The 24,565-nt window shown below is 56.8% G+C and overlaps 1 protein-coding gene across 3 annotated transcripts in view; it reads left to right on the forward strand.

The window, feature by feature from the left end:
- The window catches only part of PTPRU (protein tyrosine phosphatase receptor type U), a 270,209-nt gene that overhangs the window by 212,297 nt on the left and 33,347 nt on the right, over nucleotides 1–24,565 (forward strand). For 2 of the 3 annotated variants that reach the window (XM_006112017.5, XM_089773413.1), the window contains 11 exons: nucleotides 6,648–6,838; nucleotides 9,155–9,227; nucleotides 12,247–12,323; nucleotides 13,999–14,016; nucleotides 16,830–16,866; nucleotides 17,927–18,024; nucleotides 18,121–18,237; nucleotides 20,461–20,615; nucleotides 22,580–22,715; nucleotides 23,542–23,691; nucleotides 24,085–24,258. In XM_006112017.5, the coding sequence (XP_006112079.2) occupies nucleotides 6,648–6,838; nucleotides 9,155–9,227; nucleotides 12,247–12,323; nucleotides 13,999–14,016; nucleotides 16,830–16,866; nucleotides 17,927–18,024; nucleotides 18,121–18,237; nucleotides 20,461–20,615; nucleotides 22,580–22,715; nucleotides 23,542–23,691; nucleotides 24,085–24,258 (1,226 nt within the window). The remainder of the gene's footprint in view (nucleotides 1–6,647; nucleotides 6,839–9,154; nucleotides 9,228–12,246; nucleotides 12,324–13,998; nucleotides 14,017–16,829; nucleotides 16,867–17,926; nucleotides 18,025–18,120; nucleotides 18,238–20,460; nucleotides 20,616–22,579; nucleotides 22,716–23,541; nucleotides 23,692–24,084; nucleotides 24,259–24,565) is intronic. The other variant, XM_006112018.5, reaches the window with a different exon arrangement.

Below are 24,565 nucleotides of genomic sequence, written 5' to 3' on the forward strand. Positions count from 1 at the left end.
TCATTTTCAGACAGAACAGTGCCTGGAGCCTGTGTCCGCCTGTAGGCACAAGTACTGTGTGACCAATCCACAGGTCCTAGCACGCTGAAAGGGTCCGTGGCCATTTCTGGGTCCATAAGGGCATCAATTGAATCGGAACAACCTCTCCTGCCTGTGTCCAGGGCATCAATCGAATTGGAACAACCTCTCCTGCCTGTGTCCAGCTGTGTGTATAATAAGCCAAACTCTTTCAAAAGGTGACTCCACTGGACAAAGTGAATGGGTGGGGTCTGAGTGGGGTCTGAGTGGGGTCTGAATGCAGCTCTCAGCCCCTCCCCACCTTGATTTTGATTTTGGTTGGCCCCAATTTGAAAAGCGGGAGCCATTCGCAAAGCTGAGGTCTGGGTGCGGACTGGAAGTCTGAGAACCCCGGCCTGAGCCAGGGTGGATTTGGATCCAGGCTTTCGGCTTGTGCGGAGTGTGGGGGATAACGTCGGCAGCGTGGGTCTGGCAAGGGGAAAGGTGCTCTGCTCGTGTGAGAGGGAGACTAATAATTTCACACCCGCTGGCATATGCATTTCTAAGCTGATTTAGTTGTAAAATAATTCGTTCTATGCCCTAGTTTCAACCATATGCTAATAACATCTGTTACTATAGCATCAAGATGCTGCTTGCGCCCGTCGTCCCTGTGCAAAGGACAGGACGAATGTAGTTCCCAGCATTGTCTCATAGACAATAGAAGCCCAGAGGGCAGCCGCTCCCTCTTTGATAGCTCTGGGGAGGTGTATTATTTTGGAACTACTGCCCCATTGTGGCTTCTTGAAACGCTCTCAACAAAACTGGTTCCTAGGAGCACTTTCTCCGGCAGCACCTGAGAGCTCGCAGCCCGCGGCCGGTGGGGCTGCATCTCTTGCCGGGAGTGGATTTAGCTTCAGTTTGGGGGGAAGGGCCCTGCATGAGGAAGAGGCGTCTCCATGTTAGCCCAGGGCTGCTGGCAGGGTGGGCAAAGGGGGCAATTGCCCCAGGGCCCAGTGCTGCAGCAGTGGACGTGGCAGCTGGAGTCCAGGCCCGTTAATTGCTCCTGGCTATGAAGACCGAGTGGGGAGGGGGTGGCTATTAAAGCTGATGGGGACAGGGGATGGCAGCCCCGCCACTGTCATTTGAGGCCCCGCCCTTTCCAGGAACCACCCGACCTACCTTGCCCCGGGCCCAGCAATTCTGCTGGCCCCAATGTGTTGGACTCAGGGCCTGATTCTGCTCCTGCTTCTTACAGCTCTGGACGTAGCTCCATTGCTGTCAGTAGAGCTGCTCTGGGTTTATGCTGGCGAGCGGGAGAGCAGCGCCTGGACTGTACCATCCTGCCGCAAGGCCGTGCTTGCTGCAGCATTTGAAGGAAACCTCCTGGGCCTCCCCTTCTGGGAAGCGCCAGGAAGAAAACAGGCCATTCCCCTGCTGATGAGGGCCCCTGTCCATCCCGCCAGGCAACGGAGAAAGCGGCTCTGGGGCAGAGATGCCAACCTGAGCAGGAGTGCGACGTTTCCCTATAACAGAAGAAAAGAGCCCTGTCCCAGCTCTCTGGCAGCGCTGCCGAAACACGCTGTGCCTGGCTGAGCTGCCTGCGGCTGACAAACAGACACAGCCTGGCTCTGCACGCTCCCTCCACCTTTTCCTTCCTGGAAAATAAAGTGGGAGTGTTCTCTAGTGGTTAGAGCAGGGGTGGACAAAAGGACATCTGCAGGCTGGATCCAGCCTCAGGCCGGGGGAGTGCACCAAGTCTCCTCCCCCGCCAGTGCGCATTGTGCTTAGAGTCAACTGCCAGGATTGACTCTAAGCGCCGGGCGCCCCTCGCAGGACGGGCAGGGTGGGAGGAGACTTTGCACGACCCCCCTGTCCTCAGGCCCTGATTGACCTGGGGGCAGGGAGGAGCGCACAAAGTCTCCTCCTGCCCTGCAAGGGGTGCGTGGTGCTTAGAACCGAGCAGAGAACACGCTGCTCAGCTGGTGGTTGGCTCTAAGGCTGTGTCTGGACTGCAAAGAAAAGTCAGAAGAAGATACGCACACGGCGAACCGCAATTTGTGCCTCTTTTTCCGCTCTATTTTCGGAAGAGACTTTTCCAAAATTTGGCCCCTCTACACTGGGACAAATTTCAGAAAACCCTCCTCTTTTGGAACATCGCTTCCTCATACGATGAGGAATCCAGGGATGTCGAAAGAACGCGTTCGCTTTTTCGGAAACTGTTCTGAAAACACATTCCTTGGGGGGAACGTCGGGTACTCGGAAAAGCTCTTCAGCGTAGACATAGCCTAAGTGTGGCACCCCCTTGCAGGGCGGGGGCAGGGAGCGAGAGACTGCCCTGATGAACCTGGGGACGGGGAGCGCACAAAGTCTCCTCCCACCGCCAGGGGCACGGGCACCTAGAGGGGACCGCCCGCTATTCAGAACAGCTGGGGACTCTCTCTGGAGGGGTCAGTCACTTCCCCCCCCCCCCCCCCAGGCCAGTCAGGTCCTGTGGGCAGGGAAGCATGGAAATGTCCTGGGCCTGCCCCTTCCTTCCTTCTGGGGCAGCCCGGGGCCACTTCAAAATTTCTGAAGTGGCCTCCGCATCTAACATTATTGCCCACCCCGGCTTAGAGTCTAGAGTGGGAAGTAGGAGTCCTGGGTTCAGGTTCCAGTTCTGTCCCTGACCTCCTGGATGACTGTTTCCAGTCTTGCTCCGTGCCTCAGTTTCCTCATGTGTCAAATGAGTAAATAACGGTTCCTACTGGCACTGGGGAGAGCACCGGAGACGTTCTCTGGTGTTGGGAATGGCAGGCTGTGCCAGCACTTGTCACCCGGAGGCAGCTCAGCCAAGTCTCGCGTGTGTTTTGGCACTGGTGTTAGAGACCGGGGACAGGGCCAGTTAATGGCTATAAGGGGCCTTGGCTGAAAGAAGCTGTTGTGCATAATTGCAAATTACCATCGTCAGTACTTGGAAATGGGTTCAGTGTCCTACAAATCCTCATTCACTCCAGTTCCTGTGCCCTGGTCCCATCCCTCCCTCCCCTGCATCACCCCACTCTAATCAGTTCCCTTCATAAAGGCTGAGAGGATCATTTACCCAGGGACTCAGACATTTACCCAAGTGTCTGATTTCTTTGCATGCTGCCTGCGCTATTCCATGGGTGGGGTTTCCTGCATTCCGCTAACATGTAGCCCTGCCCTAAGCTCAGAGCAGCCCAAGCTACGGGCTGACCAGGCTACCGCCCGGGGCGCCCCGTTGGAAGAGGTGCTGCATGGGGCTGCAGGACTGGGTGGGGGTGAGGCTGCGCATGCGCTGGGCGCCCGGGGGCAGGGCTGCTCATGCGCCGTACTCCCGGGGCCCGGGGTGCGTGAATGGCTCGGGCCAGCCCTGCCTAGGCTACGTCTACACAACGGGGTTTTGCCCGGATACCAGAGATATCCTGGAAAAACTCCGCCGTGTCCAGGGAACATGTCTGCTCTTCTGCTTTGTTTTTTAAGAAGAGCAGACACGCTCTTTTGGAAGTCCTGTCTTTCTTCTCCCATGAGGAAGAAGGGCTCTTCCGAAAGCAGGTTTTTTCCCAAAATTTGGTCCAGTGTAGATGGGCCAAATTTCAGAAAAGCCTTTTCCAAAAAAACTGTCGGAGTGCAACTTGCGTACCTTTTTCTGATAAAGCCTATGTAGACATAGCCGTAACTTTTCCAAACCGCCGAGACGCACACACTAGACATCACATGAACGTGGGTAGGGCAGGTTCTGTGGCATTTTCTAGCAGATGCAAGGAACCCCTGGAGTGTATGAACGAGGCAGAAAGGATTGTTTAGCAGCATTGTTAGGGTAAGCACAGCCAGAACACAATCCTACGGAGGAGATACTTGTCTGCTGTAGGCAAACAGTGCTGCCACCCGGAGAACTGCTCTGCGTCAAACAGTGCTCTTAGCTCAGAGCTCCTGGTGGGAGCGTTTGGGTAATCCTGAATATTAATCAGCGAGCAAGACAGCGATGGCTTATCATGCAACACACAGACCAGGGCTGAATTTGGTCCAAACACAGCATGGGCTAAATTCTACTCCCAGTTACATGGGTGTAATTATTGAGTAACTTAACCCTGGAATAGTAATAGAAATGTAGCCGTGTTAGTCTGATCTAGCTGAAACAAAATACAGGACTATGTAGCACTTTAAAGACTAACAAGATGGTTTATTAGGTGATGAGCTTTCGTGGGCCAGACCCACTTCCTCAGATCAAATAGTGGAAGAAAATTGACATGACCATATATACTAAAGGATACAATAAAAAAATGCACACACATGAAAAGAACAAATCAAATTTTAGAACAGAAGGGGTATGGGGGGGAGGTAAATGTCTGTGAGCTAATGATATTAGAGGGGGAGGGATAGCTTAGTGTTTTGAGCATTAGCCTGCTAAATCCAGGGTTGTGAGTTCAATCCTTGTGGAGGTCATTTAGGGATTTGGGGCAAAAATTTGTCAGGGATGGTACTTGGTCCTGCTGTGAGGCAGCAGACTGGACTTGATGACCTTTCAAGGTCCTTTCCAGTTCTAGGAGATAGGCAATCTCCATTAATTAAAAAAAAATTAAGCTGATGTAGTCCCCTTCCTAAAGGGGCCTCTGTTTTATTCTGAAAAGACCCTGTGTGCTACAATCCAGACTACAATTCCCATGAGCCCTTGGAAAAAAACCAGGAAGGGAGGTCTCTGGGGGGAGAGAGGACTGCTCTCTCCATGTGCTTGAAGACAGGGGTCTTGCAGTCTGGGATTCTGCCTTGGATTTTGGAACCAGAGGGGGAGGCAGGCTGCTGCTGAGGACACTGACCCAGTGCAGGGGCTGTTGGATGCAGCTACTGTATGCCTGTTGGAACTGGGAGTTAGCAGGCTGCTTCCCATAGGCACAGCACGAGGCAGTAAGTTTGGGCCTTGTTGGAAAAAGTGCTGCCTGGGACAGAGCTGCTGTTTAGCCTGGACCAAACCCTCACTACAGCTGCAACATCAGCCGCCAATGCAAGCAAGTGCCTGGGACTGAGTCTAAGGGTGTGCACACTCTGGGGTGGAGTCACTGTTGTCTAGCTATATAAGCTTCAATTATTGATATGTGTTTGTTAATGCTATTCATTGCTAATCTGATAACCCCTGTTTATTCAAATTAAGTAAAGATTGTTTATTTTCAAGTGTTCTATTAGATATAAATGATTTGTAGTTGTTCTGGAATTAGATCCAGATTTATAGTGGAATAAGTATGTTCCTGGAGGCTCTCAGGGCACACCAGTGTGTGTACAAGGCCAGCCAGGTGGAGGCACCGCCACTTTACATTCATTGCCAGCAAGGGACTGCAGCAAGGGGTGGATAGGGCTTTCCCCAACTAAACACCATCACCACTGGGGTGCTCAGGATCTTTTTTTTGGGGTGGGTTAAAACACCAAGTGCCCAGGCACACCTGTGAGTTTGACCTGCTCCCCAGTAACTCAGGGAGGAAAAAGGGGGTTACACTGATCATTGGGGAAGCTATCTTTTGATCTGAGGAAGTGGGTCTGGCCCACGAAAGCTCATCACCTAATAAACCATCTTGTTAGTCTTTAAAGTGCTACTTAACCCTGGAATGGCAGTGAAGTCCATTGACATGTTCAAGAAAGATGTGGAGAAATTGGAAAGGGTACAGAGAAGAGCGACAAGAATGATTAAAGGTCTAGAGAACATGACCTATGCAGCCAGGCTTCATGAACTGGGCTTGTTTAGTTTGGAAAAAAGAAGATTAAGGGGGGACATGATAGCGGTTTTCAAATATCTAAAAGGGTGTCACAAGGAGGAAGGAGAAAATTTGTTCCTCTTGGTTTCTGAGGACAGGACAAGGAGTAATGGGCTTAAAGTGCAGGGGAGGTTTAGATTGGACATTAGGAAAAAATTCCTAACTGTCAGGGTGGTCAAATATTGGAATAAATTGCCAAGGGAGGTGGTGGAATCTCCCTCTCTGGAGATATTTAAGAACAGGTTAGATAGACATCTGTCAGGGATGGTGTAGACGGAGCTTGGTCCCGCCTTGAGGGCGGGGGGCTGGGCTCGATGACCTCTCGAGGTCCCTTCCAGTCCTATGATTCTATGATTCTATGACATCAAGACTAGAACTAAGACACAGTTTCAGCTGTGAAGACAATCTAACCACTGGAACTACTTACCTCAGAGTGTGGCAGGTTCTCAGTCCCATCAGTCCTTGAGACAGGACCGGGTACTTTTCTGAGAGATCGGCTCTAGCTCCCGGACAAGGTGCAGGCTTCACACAGAAATGACAGGCCAACGGCTTTTGCTCGTGTTGTGCTCTGGCTAGATGTTAAAGGAGCTTTCTGGCCTTAGAAATCTCACGATTGCTCCAGAACACAGTTTTCCCCTCATCAAAGCACTTGTTTATTAACAAGGTTTTGTTTTCCCTTTGCTAGGCTGTGCTGAAGTATTACAATGGTAGTTTTAATGCCAGCCCCTCTGCACTGGCCACTGGGCTTGTGCTGTGTCCTTCCAAAGTCTGTCACCCCCTGCAGCACGCGGAGCATCTGGGGTCTCCTATCTGAGTACCAGCCCAGCCTAACACTGCTTAGCCCAGCACCTCAACCTGCTGTGGGGCTTTCTGACCTACTCCTGTGCCCGTTCCCCACATGGCTCCCAGGCGATCAGCGCAGCAGTGCGGTGAACGAGTCCAGCAGCTTGCTCGGAGGCTCTCCCCGGCGCCAGTGCGGGCGCAAAGGCTCCCCGTACCACACTGGGCAGCTCCACCCTGCTGTCCGAGTGGCCGACCTCCTCCAGCACATCAACCAGATGAAGACAGCAGAGGGCTATGGCTTCAAGCAAGAGTATGAGGTAAGAGCTGGGGGTTGCAGGGGAATCCTGTCTGCTACCCTGTGCTTTCATCCCCTTTGCCTGTACCAGCTTCCCGTGCCCACCCCGATGTAGCCAAGGGAGGGCGGGTCACAGGTCCGTGTCATGCTGGGGTATTTCTGCAGGAAGCGCACTCATCTGAACACCGGGGGTTTGAAGTCGGGCGTGAAGCACCAGGGAGCACATCCTCAAGGATATCTAGGGGCCTAACTCCCCTGGGAGGTAGGCGCCTAAATACCGTTGGGCTCTGTCCTTGCCCAGCATGGCTGGCTTCAGGGCCAATATCTGATTTGCCCTTCGTTGTCATGCTGGGTGCTCCTTTCTCCTGCCCTCTTGCCCTGTCCCAGAGACCCACTCTGCTCCATTGCGCCGCAGCAGGCCAGCCTCGGCCACGTGTCCATGCAGAGCGCGTATGCCCCCAGCGTCGTTAATGCTTCCGTCCCTGCCTTCTTAGGCTGCAGCGCGATCTGCTTTCTGACATTTCCTACAGTGCGTGTCACAGGGCTGATTTCCCAATTCCTTGATGTCCCACAGGCCTGGCTATTGAAATACCCCAGTGCAATTACTGTTTAATGTTCACTTTTTTCAAGTGCAAGAACCTTTTCGCCCCCTCCTTTATGTATTGGACAAACCATGGTTAGTTATAATCTTTAGGTCTGCCTGAAAAACTGCTATATGGGCTTAAAACTAATCATTTGAAAAGCACTTTGATATTATGGGCGGGGAGAAAACATGTAATTTCCTTCCACTTTCTGCCTTTTATTCTGATCCATGAATGTTGCTGTTATTACACACCCGTCTGATCAAGGGGGAGAACAAATGTAAGGAAAGACCTGGAGAAATAAGCAATTTGTGGTTATCTGAATTTGAGTGTTTTTGGGATGCAACTGAAATGTGTATCTGGCACACAGAAGCTCCAAATGTACCCGTGTGTGCGTGCGTGTGCACATGCGGACGTGCATGCGTATGGTCCCTGGCTAGAGAAGCGTATTGAAAGCCAAGGCTCGTGGATTTTGGTCCTGATAGTGCTGGAGCATTTCAATAGCCAGGCCTGTGGGACATCAAGGAACTGGGACATCAGCCCTGCTACACGCACTGTAGGAAGTGTCAGGAGGCAGTGCCTTGAACCAGTCATTTCTCTGTGTCTAGAGATGGGACAGAGAGCAGGGCTGGGCCAGGGCTCTCAGTGGGTCTGTGCATTGTCTCTCTCAGGTGCTTGGCCGCTGGCTCTTGTTCGTGCACTCAGGGACTCTGGGGTGGGCAGGAATTTCTTCCCAGGTCAGATTGCTAGTGACCTCAGAGGAGGGGGGAGGGTTCGCCTTTCTCTGCAGTGTGTTGGGGGGTGTCACTTGTCACAGGTATCTGGGCTCAAATGTTATTTCCTTGCTATTGGCAGGGCCTCCGGCATAGGTCACCTCAGTGCCCCCCGTTCTCTGCCTGTGGCACATAATAGTCCCTGTGGGCTGTAATTCTTGGTCTGATTTCAGTTGTTGGGTTTAGTGTGTAGGTGCTGATGGCAGACCGGTGGGCCTTTCTGGCCTTCCACTCTATGGATACATCTACACGGCAGTGTTATTCCCAAATAACATAGTCCACATCTACACTACAAGCAGTTATTTTGAAATACTGATGAGCTGGAGGACTTTTTACTACGACTCCTGTAAGCCTCATTTGACAAGGAATACGGGAAGGTGGAGGAAGAGTGCTCTACCTTGGACTTCTTGCTGTGTAGACAGCGCCAAAAGGCCAAAGAAGCTATTTTAACGTAAGCTATGCAATTGACATAGCTGAAATTGCGTAGCTTACCTGGGCTTTAGTCCTGCTGTGCAGACGTATCCTATGACTCAAAGGCAGAGTTTAGCCCCATTTTGCAAATGGGAAAACGGAGGTAACACTGACTTGCTCAAACTGACTTGCTGACTCAGCTCAGTCACTGGCTGGTGCAGGGTTGTGAAGCTGGGGAATGGCTTCCCTCGGGTGTGATGTGACCTTGCAACTCAGCATCGCATCACAATGAGCCTGAAAGTTTCTGTTTTGGGACCCTTTGATGTTCTGGACATTTAGCTCGTTGGGTGCGGGTTCCCCTGATCAGCAACTGGGAAAGCGCCAACAAAGCCATCTATGTGTCTGCCCCTCCGCCTCACTCCTCTGTCAGAGTGCTGGATGAAACTGCAATGGATACTGTGCCCGACCGCAACATCTGGAGCAGCGTGATAGGGCATTTGCTGCAGGGGCTGTCAGAGGGAATCCCACGTATCTATCCCTTGGATAGATAATAGACTTTTCTGCTTTCTTTAGAGTTTCTTTGAAGGCTGGGATGCATCCAAGAAGAAAGACAAGACCAAAGGGAGACAGGATCACATGCCAACCTGTAAGTGCCTGAGACAAAGGCTTTAAAAAGAACAGAAAAATCTGCCTGACTGCTTTGAAACCTCTGCCCAGACTCCTCAGAATGCCCAGGGGACGCAGGTGCAGAAAGTTGACGTGCTTGTGGCTTCAGGTGCTGGCCTCTTCACTCCACAACCCTGCTTATGCTTTGCCCCGGGTCTCATCGTGGTTGCTGGTTTCATTCCATCCCTTGTAGGGCCTCACTCGTGTTTCCTTCTCTGCCTAGCAGGAACAGCACAGGTTGCTGCACATCACTGAGGCGGTGCACAGGCAGAGATGGGTGGGGGTGGGGAGCGGGTAGGTAGTAGCTCATGACTGATGGGCAGTGGGGCAGGCCTGGAACTGGAAGGCTGTGAGGCACTGGCAGGTTTGCCTTTCGGAGCATGTCTGGAATAACAAGGTGTAGGGAGGTGAATGGGGAATAGTTAGCTGCTTACTCGTTAAGCCTCACTTTGCCTGCCATGGGTGGAGGACTGCCCCAGCACTGGGGCCGGGAGCCAGGAGCCGGGAGCCGGGAGCCGGGAGCCAGAAGCCAGCTGGATGGGGATGGGGACTGCTGTCATCAGACTGGAGCGGTTTAACCAGTTAACTGGTTCATTGGGATTTTACATTCTGATGGGGGCGATCCGGGTCAGGCAGGAGATGCCCTGGCAAAGCTTTGGAGAGTGGCTGGCTGTGGAGCAGCATAGCTGCAGCGAGTCCAGCCAGGATTGGGGGTGGGGGTGGGGCAGCTTCCCTGCAGAGTAAAATCCCTCCAATTCATAGGGAGAAGGAGCAGAGCGACTGCGCAGGGCTGCGGAGTGCAGCAGGGGGGCCTGTGCTGGGGCGCTTTGGCTAAGGGACGGTGTCCGTTCATTCTGTGCTTGGGTCTGGCTCGGGCTGGGGCTGCACTGCCTCCTATGCTGTGAGAAACCCCACTAGGTTACGGGCAGGCTGGGCCCTGTGGGGCGAGGCGCTGTACTAACCCTTAGTGTTATGGATTCCTGGTCCTTGCGCTTTACTCCTGCAGCTGCTCCTATGGCCAGGTCCCTACACCTGACAGTCAGGGCATGTCTACAGTAGGCAAAAGGCCTATGTAGCCCCATCCTCAGCTCCTCTCCCCCAGAAGCCCCACCCCGGCCAGGCTGGCCTGGGTCCCTGACCCAAGGCATATTAGGGGTCTGGGACTCCAGAGCACCCCACAATGGCCAGCGCTCCCTGGCTGAGTTTTACTACTGCTTGGCTCCAGCTTCAGGCCTGGCCAGAGGCATGGCCTCAAGGGCACAGGGAGGAGCTGGAGCGTGGCCTTGTGGCAAGGGGGAACTCAGCCCCCCCTCAGCCCCACCCTGGGAAGAGGCTGGCCCAACTCGAGCCTCAGGCAGACCCAGGTCAGTGCCAAAGGGAATCCATGACAAGTGCTGCCCTGGCGTCAGTCAGCCTGGGACCAGGCCTTGAAATGGTTGTCGGGACTGTCCTATCCCTAGGCTGTGCGGCAAGCGGAAACCCGCCGCAGCGAGTCACAGAGCCTGGGCTGCTGGCTCCCCTCCGCTGTGGCGCTAAAAGCAGTTGTGTAGACGCCAGAGCGTGGGGTGGGGGATGGGTCCAAGTGCCAGTTGGAAGCCGAATGTCTCCGGCTATTTTTGGCACCACAGCACAAACTCCCCGCTGCCGATTTCCGCTTGCTGCAGGCTCTGGCATCCCTTTGGGAGCCACGTATGCTCGGTCGTGTTCTCAGAGTGGGTACAGCCCAGCACAACTTTCCTTTTGTGTGGTGGATTCCAGACTGCTTTCTGGAATCGGAAATCGGAAGGCAACGTGCAGCGGGAGGCCGAAGCGAAGCACGAGAGAGCCGTTTCTGCCAGAGCCACGGCTGTGCAGACCTCGGCAGAGAGTCGCGTTTCCGGCCCTGCAGCTGCCGTGGCAATGCCACTGTTCCCAGGGGCCAGAGATCGCATAGCAGAGAAGCACTGCCTTGCCCCGCCAGCGAGCTGAGGCTTGGTGCGATGTACCAGTGCAGCCTCTTCCAAGCATGACTCTCCCTTGCAAACCCCAAAGCCATGGGCGGGGGGAGGTGCTTTCCTACAAGGAAAATTGAATGCACCTGTGGGAAATTCGAGGTTCAGGACGATTTATTTGGGATAGACATGAGGCCAGGTTGAGTTTGGGGCTAACCCAGGACATGCTGATTTACACCAACCCACTCCCGGTCTCCTCCTTGCTTTCTCTGCTGTTCGCGGGAGCCTCAGGTACAGCCCTGGGCGTGGGAAACACGATGCTAACTCAGCCATGGATTTAGACGTGTGGATCTCTGAGTGGGCCTCGCCCTTTTCCCCATAGGCTGGCGCCGCTGTGCCCAAAGGGAGCTCTTCCCTCTAACGGGAGCTCTTCCTCTCCAGCGGGCTCCTTTGCGCGCTGGCCCCTGGACGGAGCATTCGCTCAAGGGGCGAGACCCTGGCAGGGTGGGCGGTGGGCTGCTCCTCACCTCGCAGGCTTGTGCCCTGATACTCAGCCTGCAATTCAGGAGCCACGTGTGGTTCTTTGCTGCCCCGCACACAGCTCCCCTGGTATCCAGGCTCCTGCCACCTGCTCTGATCTTGGGAAGTTTGACATTATGATCAGTGGTTCTCTGCTCATGAGCGGCCCTGGAATAGACCAGTGGGGCTCTGGGCCAGGCGTGCGGGGCACGGATGCGGGTGGGGTGACGGCAGGACTGGCACAGCAAGAGACCGAGTCAGGAGCTGAGGCATTGCTGTGGGCAGGGAAGAGGACAGGACTAGAAGAGCAGTGGGGCTGTGGGTCACCCGTGGCGGTGGGGGGCTGTGGAGGCAGGACTGGAGTCGCAGGGGGCTGCAGATCAGGAGTGAGAGGCATCCCAGAGTCTCTGATAAGGAGCCTGCCACCGCGGGGAGCACTAGCCAGGGCACTGAGAGCCGTGCTGGGCAGCGCAGGGCGCCCCGGCCCCTTGTTCCCAGGCTGCCCCCTTTCTGCACCATCCCAGTGTCTTTGTCTGACTTGCTCTCCAGACGACCGGCATCGAGTCAAGCTGCACCCGCTGCTGGGGGACCCCAACTCAGATTATATCAATGCCAACTACATCGATGTGAGTACCCGGGGCCCTGCCACGTGCTCCCGGGAGGACAGGCGGGGCAGCATGGGGATCGGTGGTATCCACGCGTGTGCTGCACGGGAAGGTCCAAAAGTCCAGCAAGTGCATGGAGGGAGGCGGGTTCCCCTCGGAGGCATGTCTGGAGTGCGGCAGAGAGTTTGTCTGTCTCAACCCTGCCCCTGCATGACAGGGCCCAGCCTGCCCTCCTTGTGCTGTTTGGCCCTCGCTGTTCCTGCCTCAGTGTCCCAAGGACTCCTCCCCCAGCTCCTCCCTCTCTCCTGCTCTTCCTCGCTCCCTCTCATTCCCTCTTTCTTCCACGGTATTTCCTCCCCATCTCAGTGGACCAAGGTCTCTCCTCGTGCGGCGGGCACCAGAAATGGAACAGCAGAGACAGGCCTGGGGGGAGCCAGTGGTCAAGCTGAGGGCACAGGCAGGGCGGGGAGGGGCGCCCAGGCCAGTTGATGCGGGTGTCCAGTGGTCAGGCTGAGGACACAGGCAGGGGGAGAGGGGCGCCCAGGCCGGATGATGGGGGTGTCCAGTGGTCAGGCTGAGGACACAGGCAGGGGGAGAGGGGCGCCTAGGCCGGGTGATGGGGGTGTCCAGTGGTCAGGCTGAGGACACAGGCAGGGGGGGAGGGGCGCCTAGGCCGGGTGATGGGGGTGTCCAGTGGTCAGGCTGAGGACACAGGCAGGGGGGGAGGGGCGCCTAGGCCGGGTGATGGGGGTGTCCAGTGGTCAGGCTGAGGACACAGGCGGGGGGGAGGGGCGCCTAGGCCGGGTGATGGGGGTGTCCAGTGGTCAGGCTGAGGGCACAGGCAGGGCGGGGAGGGACCCCCAGGCCAGTTGATGCGGGTGTCCAGTGGTCAGGCTGAGGACACAGGCAGCGGGGGAGGGGCGCCCAGGCCGGATGATGGGGGTGTCCAGTGGTCAGGCTGAGGGCACAAGCAGGGCGGGGAGGGGCGCCCAGGCCGGGTGATGGGGGTGTCCAGTGGTCAGGCTGAGGGCACAAGCAGGGCGGGGAGGGGCGCCCAGGCCGGGTGATGGGGGTGTCCAGTGGTCAGTCTGAGGGCACAAGCAGGGCGGGGAGGGGCGCCCAGGCCGGGTGATGGGGGTGTCCAGTGGTCAGTCTCGGCACAGACAGGGCAGGGGATGCCTGGGCCTGGAATAATCAGGGTGGGGTGCATGGCAGGACAGTGGGGGAAGTTTTCATGGTTGGTGCCAGATTGATCCTTCCATTGTGTGCTTGGGAATTCAGCCTGAGGCCTCGGGCGCTGGTGATTCTGTGAGGTGCTGCAGGGTCCCCTGAGCCTGCCAGCACTGCTCAGCTCTCGGCTGGGGTGGGAGAGCCTGGCGAAGTCTGGGGGCTCACACACATCTTCCTTGGCAAGCTCTCATCTAACCAGAGCCAAGGCCCCTCCCCACACCTGCCTGAGGTTTAAGGGGATGGGCCCTCCTCATTGCTTGATTCTGCCCAGCTGATCCAACGGGGTCACAGCAGCAAGGCCAAGTCCCCCATAGTGCTGCTCCCTGTCTCTGCTGTCTGTGGTCTGCTACCCGCTTCCCCTCCTGCCCCCGGCCATGTTCTGATCTGTCTCTCGGACTGGCCCTTACTAATCTGCCTCCTCTGATCTCTTTTTCTTTTCACCCTGTGCCTGGTTGGGATCATTAAGATTCGGATAAACCGAGAAGTAAGTACCTGTATCCCTCTCCTCTCTTCCCCCGTCCTGTGCTCCTTCCAAGACACTAACTGGGGACTCCCTTCCAAGCAGGTGCTTGTTAGATGGCACTAGCTACCCCTCAGAAGTCTGGGGTCAAGTCCTGCCTCTGCCAGAGATGCCTTATGTGCCCTGGGCCAGGTCGCTGCCCCATCGTCTCTCTCTCAGGTCCTCATCTGCAGGGCCAGGAAGGCCCTTCGCTGCCACAAGCAGGGTTGTGAGGATACCTTCGCCCGTGTCTGATCCTCCTCGGCACTCCCTGCACCGCTGTGGCAATGCCAAGGGACCTCGGGGTGCACACGAATCGCCCGTGCCCCCACTGGGAGGTACCTTTACTCGGGCCAACTGGAGTAAAGTGGCCGTAGTGCCGGGGCAATCAGGCCCAGCAATGGCAGCAGGGCACAGAGGACTGGATTGTCATTGGCACGGAGAGCTGTTCACGAGGGCAGGGTTTCTCGGTGTGACTTCAAGCCAGGCCAGTGCTGGGAGGCTTTTTTCCGGCTTGAAAGTAGGAATAAGAAATGCTCCGGAAAAGGCTTTATTTTCCGGAGAATAACGTCTAGACTGGCGCTTTTCTCGGGCTTTTCCCCAAGCCGGAAAAAAGCGGCAGCCATGTTAATGCAAATACCGCGGGGGATATTTAAACCCCCGCGGATTTGCCTATCCCAAAGTGCTACATTAGCATCCCTTTTCCGAAAGGGGTGCCAATGTAGACGTAGCCAGGCAGTTTAAACAAATGCTTCAAAGGAAGCCGCTCATTTAAAAATCAAGCTGGGACGTTTTCCTGAGGCTCTGTGCTGGCAGCTCTCCAGCCTGGGTCTCGCAGGGGGCCAGGCTAGGTGGTCCCGATGGCCCGTTCTAGCCTTGGATCCAATGAGTCAGCGCTGGAATGAGAGTGTCCACATAGGACTAGCAGGGACCTCTGGGCTCCTGGAGTTCAGCCCATCCTATCTCAATCTCCCCCACGCAAACAAGGCTCTTTACAGCCCCGAGCAGCTGCAAGGGGCCTGAGCATTAATGAGTCAGGATGGCAGGTGTTCAGCTCAGCGCCCTCCTTCTGCAGCCAGATCACGGTGGTTTCTGATCTATCCGTACGGCTGCCCATCAGTCTGGCTGCCCTCAGAGGGGTTTGTGTTTTTTATTTCCTTATTGATCTCCAGCAATTGCATTATTAAAGCACGGTCAAGTCTGCCGCTCTGCTCCCGACGCGCCCCCGCCTGGAAACAAACCCTGCTGAAATTGCACATTCCTCGCCTGCAGCCGGAGCCCTGCTGCGCTGTGATTGGGCTTGTTAAGCTTTGCTCTGCTGTTTGGGCTGAGCTTTCCGAGGCAGTTAGCAAGGCTTGCAGGGAATGGCCTGGCTTGGATAAAGGAGGAGAGTGAACCGGCCCATGGCTGCTGGGATGGTGATATTAACAAGGCTCTCACAGTGTCAATACCTGCAGCCTTCAAATGTTCGGCAGCGCTGCTTGTGTGAGCAGGGGGCCTCTGACAGACACCTGCCTCCGCATGTATCTCTGGCTTCCGTGCTGTGGCCACAGCTGGCTGCAGAGAGAAAGGCCCGGGAAGGGGCTGGGTGAGTCGAGAGGTGGGTGGAGGGGGTCACAGAGTCTGCGCCAAGGATCTTGGACAATTCTCTCTCCTCCCCCCCTTTATGGGGGCTTGTTCCCCCCTTAGACTCTTCCTCCTCACCCTGCCATTTTTCCCATGCCTGCCCTCTCCTCTGATTGTCTGTTGCTCCCCCTTCTGGGTCCTGGCTGCTCCCTCTCCCTTTTGCCCCCTTTCCGTTCCTCCTCATTCTTTCTCGTTCCTCTCCCTTCTCCCCACTCCCTGCAGGAGAAGGGAGGCTGCCCACCCCCTCGCTACCAAGAGACGAATTCCCACGGGTCACGCCCATGTGCCAAACACCTGGGGTGGGGGCAGGGGAGAGCAGGCGTAGGTAGAGATTTAACCCTTCTTCTTTGTAGGGGGCGGTCTTGATGGTCTTTCAAGGTCCCACCCAGCCTACGTGCCTATGGCTACATCCCCGCTTGGTGCTCCGGGTGCAAGACAGATTTATTCACTCTCACCAGGCAGGATGCTAGAGATAGTTGTTAGCTGGCAACGGTGGGCACGGGCGAGGAGTCGGGACAACCAGCCCGTGCCTTCGCTGTCGCGGCTGCGCTGCCACGACTCCGCTACTGGTTTTAAAGTGCACGTGTGTGTCTGCTCAAGCTGGGCACCACACGTCAGCCCCTCGTGTAGACAGACCCTAGGGACTGAGGTCAGAAAGCCCTTGTCTCCCTCCGTGGCGTTAGCCTAGTCTCCTCATTGGCCAGCACCCTGTGCAGGACTTTCCGGGCTGTAAGGAAGGGTGTGTCTGGGGCTCGGAGCACCCCTTAGAGAAAGGCATCATTAGATTGTCCTGGGCATGGCACGCCGGTCAGACATCCTACTGACTCACCTCCTCCTGGCCTCTCCCGCCCGGCATTGCCAGGTACCAGGAGAGTCCGAGCAAGACTTTGGCTTCCTTTTCCCGGTACAAGTACCCATGTTCGGAGGATGGGGTTTGGAGCTCTCGCTACAGGGAAACCCCACCTGGGTCTTCCCCTGCCTGGGGATGCACAGCGCTGCCAGGTCGTGCCGGGGCATTACCCTCTCTCCATGGCCAGTGCTCTGGTGAGCTGGCCATCGGGCTGCTCAGCGGGAACGGGCTCCGTGGCAGCCCCCAGGGAGGATGGCTCGTCAGCTGTGTCTTGCCCAGGTCTCCTTCCTTAGAGGTGTAACAGAATTTTCTTCCCTTGCAGGGTTACCACAGATCCAACCACTTCATAGCCACTCAAGGTGCGTCGCCTTCTCCATCTCTCCCCGGGCCGTTGGGCAGACCATGCGCGGGGCTCCAGTGCTGCAGCTTTGCCCTCCTGGCGTTGGCTTGGAACGCGTTAGGCAGGCGATGAAATCAGGGCGTAGTGCAGGTTGGGCTGGAGCCCGGAAAGTGATCCCAGCACACTAGCACCAAGCCAGACAACGGAGATTCCCTCATGAGTGATCCTGGTGCACAGCCTGTTCTTGCCCAGGGCTTTGAAGGCCAGACGGGCACCGCCATGCTGCGGGCTGAGCCAAAGCACATTAAAGGGAATGGAAAGACTCCGGTTGACTTCAGGGGCCTTTGGCTCTGTCCCAAAGTGGAGACAGCTCCTGGATCTGATTCAAATGGCTTCTCTGAGACAGGGGGTTCCATTCTCATTGGCCAGGGCCTCTTAACCCCTTCATCCCCACACGGCACTTCAGAGTCTCTCAGGACTGGGCTCAGATCAAAGGGTTCCAGAGTTCATGTCCGTTACCACGACCAGCCCTGCACTTCTCAAGGAGTTTTCAGAGCTCCGGAGCAGCCCTACAATTACACAGGTCACAGTCCTAGCGCCCATGTCAGACCTGCATGCAACCCCACGGAGTGCAAGCAACCCTACCACAACAAACCAGCGTCCACAGCCTACCTCTGCGGTAGAAAGGCAGAACGTGCAATTCCAACACTCACAAGTAGCCTGGCAAGGGGAAATATCCCTGCATGCAACCCCATGGAGTGTAGGAAATCCTACAGTAACAAGCCTGGGTGCACACCCGGGGCGCTGCCGTAGCCAGCCAGAGTGACCGGCGCCCTGCTCACATGCCTCCTGCAGTAACAAAGGAGGGTGCTGCCAGGCGGGGAAGGTTCCATTTCACTGAGGGGAGATTTTAGCCTCAGACTCCCAAGGGGTTTTGTTTACTAAAGAAGTGAACGGGGGAGCCAGGACTGCTCTTGGTCAAGCGCATTGGGGCTCTGATCTCGGGGGAGGCATTGCTGGGATCTAAGGAGAGTGCTTTCCTTTACTGGGGCTCTGTTCTTTTCCTCTGCATCCTTCAGGCCCCAAGCAGGAAATGGTGTACGACTTCTGGCGCATGGTGTGGCAGGAGCACTGTTCCAGCATCGTGATGATCACCAAGCTGGTGGAGGTGGGAAGGGTAAGGGGCCAGTTCCCTTCCTCTCCCTGACAGCTTCGGGTCTGCTAGGGCCCATCCTCCTGCAGTGCTACAGCCTGGTCTGTTTGCTTGTGGCAGGTGAAGTGTTCCAAGTACTGGCCGGACGACACCGAGATGTACGGAGACATCAAAATCAGCCTGGTCAAATCGGAGATGCTGGCGGAATACGCTGTCCGGACCTTCGCCCTGGAGAGGGTAAGCTCCTGCATTGGGCTGCTCAGGCTTCATCCCTGGGGATGTGGGAAGTGGCCTATCCCGGGGCAGGTTGCACTGAGACTCATATGGGCCAGTCCCTTGTGCTCTCCAGGGAAGGGGATGCTGCCAGCAACAAACCCACAAGCCCTCTGCAGCTGCTGAGGGCCAGGGAACGCCCCGGTCTGGCATACAGTGAGCTACCGCCATGCATGTGCATCTGGAGCCCACAAGGAAACCGTCTCCTCATATACAGCTGTGTGAACCGGCACTGGCTTCTCTGGAGTCACTCTGGATTACACAGGGGTACATGAGGCAGAATTTGGCCCGGGATGCTGGGGTTGGTCAGTTAGTTGTTCACCAGGAGCCTGAAGCAAAGCCTAGTTCAGACAATGGACAGACTCCTGTTGACTCCAACGGGCTTGGGGGTCAGCTCCATAAGGAACACCCCTAAGGTCCTCACTCCTTCGAGTGCGCTACCCTGGGCTATGCCTCCCACCCCGCCCCGCCCTGGGGAGCCTCTTCCTCCATTGGCTCCATCTCCCCCTTGGGAAGACTGCTGTGTGTTGCTGTTCAGGGCATTCCCTGTGCCTCAGTGGCACCCAAGCCTCCGAGTGAGGCTCTCTGTGCCCCTCCAGCCATGCCCTGTGGCCATCAGGCAGGTAGGAGGCGTTCTCCAGCCAGGCCGGCAGGACTGCTCTCATGCCAGCATGAGCCCGTGGAACTGCAGCGGGAATGAACGATTGTTTCCACCCGCCAGTGCCGGTGTCATGGAAATCATGGGAGGGCTGGTACCTTGGGCCCTAAGCGGTGTGACGGGCCCCCTCAGCTCCAGGAAGATGAAATGACTGTTCCGGTAGGAGCTCGGTGCCCAACCGCACCCTGGGAACGAGGCCTTTCAGTACCAGGCTGTTCCGTGGTGCCCCAGAGGTCTCTGCCAAAGGGTCGGTCTGTGTTTAACCCCACCACTGCTGATGGGAAAAGAGCTGAGACCATGCAGCTGTAGGGTACCTGGACTATCTGTCCATGACCCTGCCAGCACACAGGCCTTCGCAATTGCTTCTTAGCTCATCGCTAGGCTGGGTGATCCATGGGGCCCATGCAGAAATGTGAACTTGTATCCTGAAAGGGGGCACTGGAGACATGGGGCAAGATTCTCCCCTCAATTTACACCAGGAACCCGTGTGTGTAAACTATCCCCATTCTCACTGAGTAGCATGTTAGCACCCTGACACTGACACTGAACCCCTAACTCCCAGCCCTGAACTTCATCTCCCCTAGACCCAGACCCCTAACCCAGTCCCCCTAAGCTCGCCCTGGCAAGGTGTAAACAGCTGCCCAAGGGACAGAGATGGAGCATTACAGAACCCGTGTGTGTGCCTAAGTGACAGCGTACTTGGCAGTGCCCAGGCAGGCTGATCCCCGGGAATCTGATTCCACGGCCGGGGCGAAAGGCGTATTCACATACACAGCCAGAGGAACTTCACCTTGCACTAACTGGATGGTAAAGTGCTGCTGTCCTTGTACCCCCCAGCAAAGGCAGCCTTGGTGGTGGGGAGGGGAGCCCTGGCAGGTGAGGGGCTCCTGGCATGATACCATGGCAGGGCCTGTCTTTGGAGTGCTGTGGGCCTGGGTGGTGGCTCGCTTGCTCAATCGTCATTGCTGGGCTGAAGTGAGGGGGCAGTGCTGCCCACCAGGCGGAAGCTTGTCCTGCTGTGACCCAGTGACCCCAGGACCCTGGCTGCCCAGGGGTGCTGAGGATGCTCCGTGTCCAAGATTTGGGAGGGGAGGGTGTTTGAAGAGCAGGGCGCGGGGCGGAGGGGGGGGCAGGACCTGGAGCAAGGGAAGGAGAGCGTCACAGCCGGGAGGGGGGCGTGGCTGTGATCAGCCTCCCTGCCAGCGGGTGCACACTCTGGCTCACTGCCTCGGGCAGCGACTCGGCCTGGCCGCCTGGCCTCACAGCATGTCCCCCACCCCACACTGAAACCAAGGGGAAGGCCCTACCAGGGGCAGGGCCGAGGAGGTGCCTGCCTCAAACCTCCCGCATGTGAGCCATCAGAGCCTGCAGCCGCGAACTGGTGATCACTGACGTGGTGCATCTGCTGCTGTCTGGAATCCAGTGACAGCTGCAGTTAGCCTGGGTCTCCATTGCCCTGGGTCTCCAGGCCTTTGGCTTCTGCCTCCTGCATGCCTCCAGCCTCACCCTGCCCTCCGCTTCCTTTGCAGAGGGGCTACTCGGCAAGGCACGAGGTGAAGCAGTTCCACTTCACGTCGTGGCCCGAACACGGGGTGCCTTACCACGCCACTGGGCTCTTGGCCTTCATCCGCAGAGTGAAGGCTACCACGCCCCCCGATGCAGGGCCCATAGTCATCCACTGCAGGTGAGAACCAGCCCGGGGCGGAGGCTGCTTGGAGAACTCCAGAGACCTCACTGCAGGGGCAATGGCAGTAAAGTACGTCCCAGGGAGCTAGGAAGCGTGTGGCTCGGCAGCTGCACGAGGAAGGAGACCCTGGCTTATGGCTGGGGGTCGGTCCCTGGGTGAAGGTTCTGAGCCGTAAAACGTTCTTAGCCAGGCTGGTGGGTAGCAAGTGCCTCTGAAATAGGAGGCAGTTGGGGCGGGTGGGTATTCCAACACTCGCGGCTTGGAATGCTGTGGAAGGGCCTTTGTGTCCTCCGAGGGGAATTTACAGGCTGGTGAAATGAATCCAGGTCAGCCCGGAGCCAGAACCCATCTGTTCAGCCTCAGTAGAAACTCAAGGTGCCTTTCCCCCAGGCTGCCCCCTCAAGCTGGGATCCCTTCACCCTGCCAGCAAGCGCCCATTGTGACTGGAGTGTTGCTCAGTGCCCCCGGCTGTAAGCTCAGGATCCTACTGAGATCCATGGATTCCAAAGCCAGAGGGGTCATTGGAACCATCCAGTCTGACCTGCCCGTAGCACAGGCCTGAGAACTCCCCCAAGCCGTTCCTAGAGCAGGCTTTGTCCTGGAGGCTGGGAGTCCCAGTTGGGGTGGGCTTTTCATGGGAATGTAGGCGGCTGACCCCTGTAAACACTCTTAAGACCGCAGACTCCTCTGTTAGGGGTTTTCCCCACAGTCCCCAGCTGGTGACCGGTTCCAGGAATCTCCTACCATTCACAGAAATGCAGCCACTTCAAGGGAGGAGCAGGGCAGCTATTTAGCAGCACATGGCAACACAGCTCAGCAGTTCAGGGCAGGGCGTGGAAGAGAATTCTGAATCGCTGTCACAGGGAGCTTCCCTAGGAACAAGCAGCAGCTAGTCCTGCTGACTTCTGCCTTCCTTCCTCCTTCCTTCCGCTCTCCCCACAGCGCTTCCTTCCTCTCCACTGAGACACTCCCAGCTCTGGGGCTGCTTGTCCTTCAGACAAGCCCTTCAGATGCACTTCTCAGTGAATTGGCTTAGCCACTCCGCCCCAGTTAACCTGTGTTGGTGGGGATCTGAGTTCGGCCCTGGCCCCTGTTGTACCAGAAATCCCCATGCAGAATGGTGAAGATCTCCACCCCTGCTGCCTTGGCTGGCAGGGCAAGGCATGAGAAGCTAGGCCTCCGGTTTGAACCTGAAACAGACCAGAAAGTGCCTGTCCTCTGAACGCGCCCCAGGCTCCTGGCTCTTCCTCTGCCGGGCACACACGCAGGAGATGATGAATGAGAGGGATTTTGTATTTGATTTCTCTTTGTCAATTGCCTCATCAGTATTCATTCACTGGAGGCAAGGAGTGTGATTAGTTCCCCTCGTCTCTAATCACTGATAATCACGGCGAGTGATTCATCAGCCCCAGAAATTAGTATTTCACTGTAAAAGCCTCTGGGGAGCAAATCCCTTCCTGGCCTGTCTGGGTTAGGTACGGCTCAGAGAAGTGATTGCCTGATGGGGTGAGCGGGTTGGCCGCGCTGGGAAGACACATCCGGTGGCTGTAGCGCATCGAGCCTTGATCCTGCTGGCTCAGGCCCCTGGCAGCGGAGCTGCAGCAGCACAGGCTCCCCACAGGCTGCACCTGGCCGGTACTCGGGTGATCGGCCAGGCTGAGACCTGCACTGCTGCACTGCTGCTCCGTCCTCGCCCCAGGTACGCACCTGTGCTGCCAGCGTCAGCAGAACTGGAGCTGCTCTGGCTCTAGGAGGCACAGGCTCACTGGCGAGGGTTTGGTCTCATGTGCGTGTGGCGTGTCACGCGTGCCTTTGTGTGGCGTGTGTGTGTCTGTTGTGCGTTACCTGTGTGGGGTGTGTACACGTGCTGGCAGTTGACGTTACTGATCAGTGTTGCTGGCGTCACCCCCGTAATACTGAGCCTATTTTGTTTGCGCCCTTCCCTCCGCTGGTTGCCCTAGTGCTGGTACTGGAAGGACGGGCTGTTACATTGTCCTGGACGTGATGCTGGACATGGCCGAGTGTGAGGGGGTTGTGGACATTTACAACTGTGTGAAGACACTGTGCTCGCGGAGAATCAACATGATCCAGACCGAGGTGAGTAGGGAGGGCACGGGAAGGAGACTTGCCTTCCAAGCCTCCGTCGCCCTCGCTTTTCCCTCTCAGGTACATGGCCTGGTGCCAGCAGGAGACAGGACTGAGCTGGGATGCAGCTAAAGGACACTTGGTACTGAGGCGACTGAGCACAGACAGCCCCTGCCTCTCTCTGACACCCCAGTGGCCAGCCTGGGTTCCCTACGCGGAACCCCCTTAGGCCTGGCGCTGAGTGAGTAATCAGCACCGATCTTAATTCATTAGCAAGATATCTGTGATATGCTAAGGTGCTTGTCCCTGTTGTGTTTGGGCCCCAAGCTCTCAATAGGTTCCTTCCCACCCCTGAAGGTCTCTGCACTCACGTCCCAGGTCAGCCGTCCAGGCCTGGACAAGCAGTGACACTGGGCCTTGCAGTATAAGGTCCAACTAGATGGTCCCCTTCTGACCTTAAACTCGGTGACTCTTTTGGGGACCCTGCCCAGCCCTTCCTGCCCCACCGATAGCTGGTCTGTCTCCTGCCACTGTGTCCGGCAGCGTCCTTCCAGGAATGGCCTCAGCAAACGTAGCGAGTCTGCAGGATCTGGAGAGCCACGGGCAGTGGGCTTCATCCTTCCCTCAGGGCTCCCCCGACAGGCAGCGCTGGGCCGTTTCACCCAGCACAGAGCCAGCTCAGGGCAGCAGAGTCAGCCTTTGTCCTGTGCATGCGCCCCTGAGAGAGCAGCGAGTCCTGGTATGTCCAGGGCCTCCTAGAGGGGAGAAAGGAGGAGAACTCCCTTTCCAGGCTCCCTGGAGCCCCTTGCTAATGCCGGTGTCTTCCCTCCCTGTGAAGGAGCAGTACGTTTTCATCCACGACGCCATCTTGGAAGCCTGCCTGTGTGGGGAGACCGCCATCCCAGTGAGTGAATTCAAGCCCACGTACAAGGAGATGGTCAGGATAGAACCGCAGAGCAACTCCTCGCAGCTGCGGGAGGAATTCCAGGTGAGGGGGCCGGAGTGGAGGCTACAGAGGTGCTACCAGTCCTCCCGCTGGGGCAAGACATTCCTGGGAACTCCAGTTCAAAGCCACCAGGTTTCCTGTTCCCCAGTGCTTTGCCCCCACCCCTCTCCTCAGCTTAGACTTATACAGCCTGTTGCTGCAGACAGTGTCTGCCTGCCGGAGGCCAGAAGCTCCCCCCCTCCATCCGGGGGGGGGGGTCTGAGAGCAGCCTTTCCTCACTTCTCCCTCGGGGCTCCAGACAGCTCAGGCCTTGCATGGGGACGGGAGCACTGAGCAGAACTGCCCAGTCAGTCCAGGTCCCAGACTGTCTAGCCCAGATGGACAGGGAACCTGGGGTCAGGATTGTTTAGTAACCCCGGTGCTGGTGCCCCACAGACACTGAACTCGGTCACACCACACCTGGACGTGGAGGAGTGCAGCATTGCTCTGCTGCCGCGGAACCGGGAGAAGAACCGCAGCATGGACGTCCTGCCTCCGGACCGCTGCCTTCCCTTCCTCATCTCCATGGACGGGGACAGTAACAACTACATCAACGCGGCCTTAACCGACGTGAGTGTGCTCCCAGGGAGCCATCGCCCGCTCACCACGGGAGGGAGGGCCGGCCAGAGACAGTGTCTGGTCCTCCGTCTCTCTCCCTCTGTTGCTGGAGTGCTGGGCTGTGATTCTGCGCAGCCACGTACCCCCGCTGGCAGCGGTGCAAAGCGGGCCTCGGCCCAGCTCCTCAAAGGCATGTAGGCCCCAGCCTCCTTTTGTAATCAGTGGAGTTCGGCACCTGCCCACTTCTGAGGATCTGGGTGGTAGTGTCACCAGCTCCCAACAGAAACATTTCAAGCTGCTTTAGCGCAGGAGTCGATGG

Source organism: Pelodiscus sinensis, chromosome 26, assembly GCF_052426305.1.
Source record: "Pelodiscus sinensis isolate ZL-2025 chromosome 26, ASM5242630v1, whole genome shotgun sequence".
Classification (NCBI taxonomy): Eukaryota; Metazoa; Chordata; order Testudines; family Trionychidae; genus Pelodiscus; species Pelodiscus sinensis.